Here is a 10,388-nt window from a genome sequence, read left to right as displayed (position 1 = left end):
TTGTTAGTTTTCGGAAATACGATAATTTTTGTGTAGTTATTAGTCTAAGTTTAAAAAATTTCGCGGCAAATTGTTTGTTTAGGAAATATTTAATTCAACATTTAGAATGTGTTAGTAGGGTTTCTCGTTATGTTTGGGTTGTCAATATTTAGAAGTTTTATTTATTTGGAACCCTCTCTCTGGTTACGGCTCATTTTTCCTTTGCCAACGCATACAGCGAATAGTCTGGCCTATTCTTTCCCCATTCTCCTCTGTCCTCATACACTTGACAGCACTGAGATTACCAAACAATTCTTTACCTTAGAGGTTAACTACCGCACTATATTTGTTTAGTGGCTACTTTCCTTTTGGCTAGGATAGAAGAGAGACTTAAGCTATGGTAAGCAGCTCTTCTAGCAGGACACTCCAAAATCAAACCATTGCTCTCTAGTCTTGGGTAGTGCCAGAGCTTCTGTACCAAGGCCTTCCATTGTCTTGGGGTAGAGTTCTCGTGCTTGAGGGTACACTCGGGCTCACTATTTTATCTTTTTTCTTTTCCTCTTGTTATTTTGAAGTTTTTATAGTTTTTATATATGATTAATTTTATTGTTTTTCTTAAACTTCGCTTGCATATTTCTTTATTTATTTCCTCACTGAGCTATTTCCCTGTTGGGGCCCTTGGGCTTATAGCATCCTACTTTTCCAACTAGGGTTGTGGCTTAGCTAGTAATAATGATAATAATGATAATAATAGTATTGTTTTAATTGTTTTTTTATGAAAGTAAATGGTGTTTAGGACTTAATATGCTATGATATACCAAACAGACTAAAAGACAAATCCAATGCTGTTACGAGAAATGCCGTTTGGTCTGTTTAAATTGTGCTCAGATTATATTGTCCCAGTTTATCGGTCGACTGAAGAAACCACTTTAATATTATTATTATTATTATTATTATTAATATTATTATTATTATTATTATTGTTTATTATTTATTTGTTATTATTATTATCATTATTATTATTATTATTATTATTATTATTATTATTAGCCCAGCTACAACTCTAGTTGGAAAAGCAGGATGCTTCAGGGATAACCATAGTTTTCCTAGGATACTTTGGATTTCAATTTTTGTTTTACCTTTAGAAATGTAAGTACCTTTATGTCTATAGTCTGAACACATTAACCCACGTAAGCCTTTGCCTGAAGTTATGGGGGAAAAATTTCTCTCTAGCCAGGTGGGATATCGAAAACAACCCACGCTGGTCGTGCACATACTCATGCATACTATACAGTATGTATATATATATATATATATATATATATATATATATATATATATACAGTATATATATTTATATATATACATATATACAGTATATATATATACCTATCTACTATATATATATATATATATATATATATATATATACAGTATATATATTTATATATATACATATATACAGTATATATATATATATATATATATATATATATATATATATATATATATATATACTGTATATATATAATATATACTGTATATATGTATTATATATATATACTGTATATATATATAAATATATATATATATATATATATATATATATATATATATATGTGTGTGTGTGTGTGTGTGTGTCATGTAATTGTTTAGTACGGTGTGGGGCCCGGTAGGTGTTACTAAGGTGTTGTTTATTGAGCTCTGAAGCACAGTGCAAAGAACTTTTCATGTTGCCATTTAGCAAATTTATCATGAATTAAGTAACGTTGATATGTAATAGTATAACTCGCCAAGAGTGTAAACTGACGTCATCTATCCCAAAATGTATAGCAGAATCTTGTTGCCGACGATGCTTTTAAGTTAATGTAATGCATTTTAAATTATATAGCCAAGCTAGATGACCTGTTGAAATATATTATAACTGATATTCAGGTATCGCGCATGTTTTTCCGTTGAAAAGACGTGTTCATGTAAGTGAAGTGTTTACTCTTCAAGTTCTGAAATATCTGTTATGACTGAATGGTAAAATATACTCAACTTGAAGTGATTTTTTTTCTCAACCAAAAGAAAAGATGACGAGCTAACAAATGCACATAGAGAGAGGAAAGGCTCTAGGCCTAGGCTCACATTTTCAAGTTTCAACGTAGCCAATTTAAAATGTAACAGGACTAAAAATCTTTTAAGTTCATTTACAAAAAGAAAACACATCAATACAACTAGAGAAATCTTGCTTACCTTCTTTGGTCAAGGAGTAAAGTTCGTACTTAAGAATTGTGCAGACAGTTACCTCAGTCAGCAGGACGATTAGATAGAAGATTAAGTAGTAATTCATTTTGCTGAAAAGGAAGAATAACTCATTTTTCTGGACTAATGAAATCGTAGTTATCTTCTGTGTAACTTATGACAAATACATTTTTCTGGAAATAAAGCAAGATATCTGACATATACTTATATATTTAACAAATATGTAAAGACATTTGACAAATATACCTAGACAGACTAAAAACCGTTCAAACTAATATTTCATGACACATTGATACAAGGTTGACGTAAGTCATTTGTCTACCTCTATTTGCTTAGGCTTTTTTTTTTTTTTTTTTTTTTTTTTTTTTTTTTTTTTTTTTTTTTTTAGCAGATGTGTAACGACTGTTATGTGACATGTGAAACGTATGTTTTTATGTCGTAACTAAGGAGTGGGGATTGAAGGCTTCCATTTACTGGAATATAGACTATGCAGAGGGAAATGGTCTAGATGTTTGTAGTCTGCTGTGTCTCTTGATGTAGCTTTGCTTGTACCAAATCTTTTTTCAAGGTGACAGGTGGACCAGTATCTAGATCAATTCTGTCATAGTTATCTGTAAGATGGACTATGCAGAGGGAAAAGGTCTAGCTTTTTCTAGTCTGCGATGTGTCTTGATGAGGCTTTGCTTGTACCAAATCTTTTTCAAGGTGACAGTTGGACTAGTTTCTAGATCTGTTCTCTCATAGGTATCTGGAAGATGGACTATGCAAAGGAGAAATGATCTAGTCTTTTTTAGTCTGTGATATCTCTTGATGAAGCTTTAATTGTGACAAATAATTTTCAAGGTGTTAGGTGAACTAGTTTCCAGATTAATTCTCTCATAGGTATCTGGAAGATGGACTGTGCAGTGGAAATGGCCTTGCTTTTTCTAGTCTACTATATAGAAGATGTGCTTGTGCCAAATATTTTTCAAGGTGACAGGTCGACCAGTTTCTAGATTTATTCTGTCATAGGTATCTAGAAGATGGATTCTGTAGAGGCTAATTGTCTAGCTTTTTCTAGTTTACTATGTCTCTTGATGAAGGTTTGCTTGTGCCAAATCTTTTTTAAGGTGACAGGTGGATCAGTTTCTTATAGGTATCAAATAATAGGCGGTCCCAAAACTATACGGCAAGCTCTCATTGGATATCCGAAAGACTGAAAATATTAAGGTTTTCAAGAAGAAAATGAAGACTTTCTTTTTATCCAAGTTTTTTATAATGTAGGTTTGATAATTAACACGGAATACACTGTGGTTTAAAGGCATGAGAATGTACACGACAAATAGATGTACAAGTGATTAAGGTTTTATTAGCACCTTTTCAACTATCTTTGGCTGTTCTTTTAATTATTTTTTTTTCTACTTTATTTTACCGTTTTGTTCTTATTTTGATTTTTTTTTTTTTACTTTTTATTTGACCATGTTTTTCCTTTTTTATGTCGTTATTCTTTCACATATAAGTGTAATATTTTCTGTTGCAGCTTGTTTAGAAAATTAATGTCCCTCCAAGCCAATCTCCAATGAATGCTAGTCTTTATGAATATCAATATTAATTAAGCCCAGGAACCACTGATAATGCCCAGGCGCTTAAAAAAAATTGTATTTCGGACTTTTAGGAATTACATTTCTCATAGCCTGGACCCTCTCTCTCTCTCTCTCTCTCTCTCTCTCTCTCTCTCTCTCTCTCTCTCTCTCTCTCTCTCTCTCCATTCATGAAATATTAATATATTTTATGCTCATAAGTCCAATTAGCTTGAATAATACTACGAAAGTTCTTTATTTAGATATTTTGATATGCTAAGTCATTCATTTATTCGTATGATACATACTGGCAAGACAATTATAAATTTAAATTTATTTGGAATATTAAAGAACAGCAGGTTTTCGATTTTTCTTCAATTTCTGAAACCAATTATTGATATCGAAACCCAACCATTCGAACACTTACATTTCAACCGTCGAAAACTTGTTTCTCGTCATCTTGGTGTTGAGGGCCATCTTCGTCTCCTCCCCGGTGTAAACAGCAACACCTGTTTTAAGTTGTAACCAGCTCAAATGAAAGTTGTATGGCGTGTTTATATTGGTTGCCTAAATAGCTAAGAAAGCTAGACCATATCCATTAAATTATATGCTAATAACTATATATTTTGATATTGATTTTTTTTCTTTTTGTAAAATACTGTAAATATAAGTTCACATCTATAGTTTTGTAGTAGAATGATTACGAAAATAATGTAAATTAATAAAATATAATTATATTTTCATATTAAAAGATAAAAAAGGGTTTGAAATAATACCAGACCCTTTTTTCCCTTATAAGGCGTAACACTTTCTACACGATATGCCTTTCACCGTGTTGTCAATACCACTGTCCACCAGTGCTGGCTTTGTAGGTTCGAACATATTATATGCCCAATTGATGCAAACAATCAATTGGTTATACTTATCACAAATTTCTCTCATGAAAACTTCAAAGCAATGTTCAGTCAGGTACTTTAAAAACTAAATTAAATTAATTACGTCTGCTCCCAAATCTGTTTTAAGTAATCAAGTTTAGAATAAGTGATTACTACCAGATATCGGTCTAGTCTTATTGTTTGAATATAGTGTAATATGATGGAAGACTCTCTCTCTCTCTCTCTCTCTCTCTCTCTCTCTCTCTCTCTCTCTCTCTCTCTCTCTCTCTCTCTCTGTACTCACTGAAATGCGACTCGTCTTACCATAGATTTTGTCAGTGTTCTTTAACCTGGCCCCTCTCAAGAGGAGGTTTTCTGTGGACAAAGATGATTTCGTAGGTTCGCTGTTGCCTCTGTACACGTCCAGCCTTCCCTTGAAATCGTAGAGGTTAGCGTGGGGCAGCTAAACGAAGATACGTATGATCAGTTAGTTTATTTCGTTCGTGATGGATTACAGATTTAGTTTATTCGTCAGTTTAAGTCAGTGTTTCCCAACCCTGGGGTAAATTACCCCAGTGGGGTAATGGACCCGTATTTTTGGGGTAATCAAGATGTTCTGAAATTGAGTTATTCACATTCCCATAACATCCGATGTTACCGGGTATATGTTCATTGGGGTAATTGATTAGTTGGAAATAAAATTTTGGGGTAATCATTTAAAAAAGGTTGGGAAACACTGGTTTAAGTGAACTAATTTTGAAGTTTGGCCAAAATCACGTTCTTTGTTTGACCTAACCTAGAAGAGTGATATCTGATGGTTAATTATGTTAGTTTCAGTTTTGAAGGGACACCACTTGCGAAGATAACTATTACCAAATTTGCACAGTTGATATACGCTGTGACTTTCCATTTTAGTTTTCAATGTACAACCTCGAAACAATAAAGTTATCTTAACAGCAAATAGCAATTCATCAATGTACAGATGGACACATGAGTCCCCGGTACACATTGTTCTGAAGAAGTTCATCTTGTCACACACGTGGTGATTAATAAAAAGAAAACTAGTTTTGGGAGAGAAAGCAGAGGTGATGGATTGGGCTTAAACACAGGAACTCGGCGCGCAGTAAGGGTGTTGTTGGGTGCACTTCCTCAGAATGAGTTGTACCAAGAATTCTTGGGCACAACTGTACATTAGGATTTAACCATAATGAGAAAATCAGCCAATATATTTTTTTTTTTTTTATTCAAATCACCATAATCATTGACCCATTCTTGATCACGCACGTAGGATATAACACATCCATCTTTATGGAGGCAATCAAAACTTATTGAACTTAAAAAACTGAATAGATTCATAAGGATTAGATTAAATGTGGTACTTAGATACTTTTGAAAATATGTCTAAAATCTATCCCATTGTTAGAACTAAACATTGAAATTCTTTACTACATCTTTTCTTTATCCTATTTCTATGATAGTGTCCCATCTACCATGACCCCTTTTCCTTGTTTCCTTCAAGTCTTTGCTGGAAAAGTATTATGTTTTCTGTCTTTTAGGTTTTGTAAATAAAGGGTTATGTTAGTCTGGTCTCTTATCTAACATGGGACAGAAATATGAAAAAAGAATTGATTTTATATTTTATTAAAACATTATTATTATTATTATTATTATTATTTTTATTATTATTATTATTATTATTATTATTATTCGTATTATTATTATTATTATTATTATTATTATTATTATTATTATTATTATTATTATTATTATTATTCAAGCTACAACCCTAGTTGGAAAAGAAGTATGCTATAAGCCGAATGGCCCCAACAGGAAAAAATAGCCAATAGAATTTAAAATGAATAAACTATATGAGAATTAATGATTAAATAATATGAAATATTTTAAGTTAATTGGCAGTATAACCTAAAAGACGAATGTATCCAACATTATGTTGTATTTGATTTTAGTTTTTATAATGTTAAAGAAGTAGCGTGATGATTGCCTATCAATTTTAGTCATCATCATTATCTCAGATTTCGCCAGTCGTCTCTATCTTGAGCTTTTAACTCAATACTTCTCCATTCATCATCTCCTACTTCACGTTTCATAGTCCTCAGCCATGTAGGCCTGGGTCTTTCAACTTTTAATTGTAATAGATATTCTAAACATGGTAATTACAATAGTTTGTAATGCTATATTGCAGCTTACCTCGCAATTGATAACGGCCCTGAAATGCCAAAGATCCTCCGGTGTTTGCAAATGGTGTGTTCCCTCCGGACAGAAAAACGTCTGTTTGATAGAAATAAAATAAATTATACAGTGTAATAAAAAGGGGAAAAATAGATTAATTCGGGTAATGCAGTGGACGTTATTATTGTTATTTTAATATGTACAATCACGTGTAAAGGCTATAAATTTCTACCACACAGGGGATCGAACCATGACTTCAAATTATAGTTATTTTAATATATACAATTGCGTATAATGGCTATATATTTCTACCTCGCAAGGAATCGAACCATGACTTCAAATTATAGTTATTTTAATATATACAATTACGTATAAAGGCTATAAATATCTACCTCACAGGGGATCGAACTATGACTCCAAATTAGAGTTATTTTAATATATACAATTACGTATAAAGGCTATAAATATCTACCTCACAGGGGATCGAACTATGACTCCAAATTAGAGTTATTTTAATATATACAATTACGTATAAAGGCTATAAATTTTTACCTCACAGGGGATCGAACCATGACTTCAAATTAGAGATATTTTAATATATACAATTACGTATAAAGGCTATAAATATCTACCTCACAGGGGATCGAACTATGACTCCAAATTAGAGTTATTTTAATATATACAATTACGTATAAAGGCTATAAATATCTACCTCACAGGGGATCGAACTATGACTCCAAATTAGAGTTATTTTAATATATGCAATTACGTAAAAAAAGGCTATAAATTTCTATCTCACAGGGAATCGAACCATAACTTGGAATTAGAGTCAAGGACTCGGTTGGTTGCTCCCTTGCCTTTCAATTGAAGCCATGGGTTCGAGCCCAGTGTGAAGTAGAAAAGTTTTGATATTACTACTATTAATACTAGATAATTATACATTTAGTATATTGTTTATATTGGGTTATAAGGTTTCTGATCACTTAGATTATAATAAAAACACTAAATTACTGTTGTTGTTATAAAGACAATGGGCACATGTCTTAATACCTTGAGAGACATACATATCTGTAGAAACCAAATGCACCCTGATATTCAACTATTTTTTTTTAAAGAATATATTTTGTAATATACCGTATTTATAATAATAAGTAGCCATTTCGAGTCGAGTTATAATCCTCATAACGTTAACGCTAGATCCTAATTTCTTATGTGAAATGTCATACAATTGTGACATGCAATACGGTCATAATCAAGATATGCTAAATATCCAGGAGCCAACCTCATGAAATATTGATTTTATATGCATTGCCTTAATACGGAAAAGACTCCATTTATGTAAATATATTTTCTTTATCTATTCTTTATTTCAAGTAAAGGTTCTATTACGCAGATTAATTAAATTTCGAAATATTTCTTCGGTTCTTATTATAGTCAATTTTTTTTTTTAATGAGGCGATTTGCACTGACTCGCTGGGTGCCCTTTTAGCTCGGAAGAAGTTTCCTGCTAGCTGATTGGATAGAATTATCTTCTCTAACCAATCAGCGAGCAGAAAACTTTTCCTAGCTAAAAGGGCACCCCTGTGAGTCGGTGAAAATCTGCCTCACTAAAAAAAATTGACTATAGTGACGTGATATCACACCTTGGAAAGTATGCTATTGTATATTTTATCCTTAACTTATGTTTAGTGCCACCAGTGCACCTCCTGTGATGTTCTGTACGCAATGCTATGAGGTTTTTGCAGGTCCCTCTGACGCCTGGTTTAAAGGTTTAAAGGCCACTCATGAATGGCAGGGGCAAGGAACAGTCACATTGCCCTATCGAGTAGGACAATGCCCTAGAGACTGACCATATATATATGTATATATATATACAGTATATATATGTATATATATACTGTATATATATATATAGCTTATATATATGATCAGCGCCCAAGACCTTCTCCACCCAAGCTAGGACCAAAGAGTAGCTGGCAATGGCTGCTGATAACTCACCAGATAGACCCATAGGCTTCCCCAAGGATGGTGAGGTTGCAGCGATCAAAGGGACTCGAACCCCAGTCTGGCGTTCATCAGTCAGGGATGTTACCCCATAGGCCACCACAGCCCACCTAATTTTTAGCCTTCAACCTTACTTCTGTTCCCGCCGCTCAAACATAATCTCCATGTGGCAACTGATGGTTACATGTTGGTTCTAAAGGGCCTCCTCGGCACCAGCGCCAGGCTATATGGTCTAAATTCTTTGTATACATCCATGGCAAGACGTGGAAGCCTTCATTTCGCTGGTTATTGCAGCCGAAAACTGGAGGGGCACTCAGTAGCGCAAACCTTCGCCACGGCAGCTTTTTTTCTCGACCTTAACACGTATTAATTGGCGTGGATTTTCATATTCTCAATTATGAACCAAGTATGAAGTCTCTGACAACGATTTCCAAACTTATGGCTGATTACGTGAATGAGACATTTTGCTTGACCGTGATCTTGACCTTTGACCTTGACCTTTCAAAATTTTATCATTTCCAGCTATTTACGAAACAGTTAATCCCTGCAAGTTTCATTAGTCTCCGATTAAAATTGTGGTCAGCAAGCTGTTCACAAACGAACACACAAATAGGCGGTAAAACACACCCTCCCTCCAACATCGTTGGCGGAGGTAATAAGGCCGTTGATACTCGAATGTTTTTGCGCTGATGGACAATTTAAACTGTGGGGGTCCTTGTGCCAAAGCCTCTTTGAGTTTAATTATCTACTCTATGTTCAGTTGCCATGCATGTTATTTAGTTTTGGAGATTTTTGTCTCTAATTTATTTCTTATTAATTAGATTTAATATATATCATAATTTATCTCTCCCGAATTTATTTAAACTTAAAAATTTGCCGTAAAAACGGTAAAAATCCTTGAATAAATGTTGCCGGGCATTTATCATTTTACAAACGGATATAATGACATAGAGGAGTGATATTACGGTCACCAATCCGTAAAAGATAATAACAAAGTAGGGTAAAATTACGATCACCTGTATTTTACTGAAATACGGTTAAGAACAGTATATTTTTACCGTGAATTTCCAAATGAAATTATATTTTTTTAACAGTTTGACTCATTGTCCTGGTAAATATCCTCCCTTCAATGAGTGATAATAGTCTGATTCACAGTTTTCATGAAGTGCAAATATTACATTTTCACCCAGCATCGTATGCAAAAGGCTTTTGGTATGATCAGTGCAAACAAGTTCATAAATTTTACAGAGTTAAACGAATGGCCTGAATAAGAAAAAAAAAAATACATCAATTTTCTCCTCTCTTGAGTCTAACTTTCCAGCTGGCAAATTCTCAAACATTCCTTTTTATCAGAAACCAAAGGTCTCTCCCGTTTTGACTCATTTGTAAATTGCTGAAAAAAGCTTCCAATAATTTCTTTCTCATTTCCATCACTATGGTTTTGCCTTTGTGTCCCTCTCGACGTAGGTAAAGGTAAAGTATAGGTAAAGGGTGGCTCACGAGCTTCATAATCTCACCACAAAAGTTAACCCTG

The 10,388-nt window shown here is 33.3% G+C and overlaps 1 protein-coding gene across 1 annotated transcript in view; it reads right to left on the bottom strand.

Annotated features, from left to right (window-relative positions):
• Window positions 1–10,388, bottom strand: part of LOC137656862 (phospholipid-transporting ATPase IF-like) — a 66,356-nt gene that overhangs the window by 30,292 nt on the left and 25,676 nt on the right. The window contains 4 exon segments of the mRNA XM_068391228.1: window positions 2,218–2,318; window positions 4,213–4,294; window positions 4,985–5,123; window positions 6,869–6,949. Coding sequence (XP_068247329.1) covers window positions 2,218–2,318; window positions 4,213–4,294; window positions 4,985–5,123; window positions 6,869–6,949 — 403 coding nt within the window.

This window comes from Palaemon carinicauda, chromosome 17 (assembly GCF_036898095.1).
Source record: "Palaemon carinicauda isolate YSFRI2023 chromosome 17, ASM3689809v2, whole genome shotgun sequence".
In the NCBI taxonomy this organism is placed as follows: domain Eukaryota; kingdom Metazoa; phylum Arthropoda; class Malacostraca; order Decapoda; family Palaemonidae; genus Palaemon; species Palaemon carinicauda.
The sequence above is the reverse complement of the archived record's forward strand: the minus strand, read 5'-3'. Positions and strand labels throughout refer to the sequence as shown.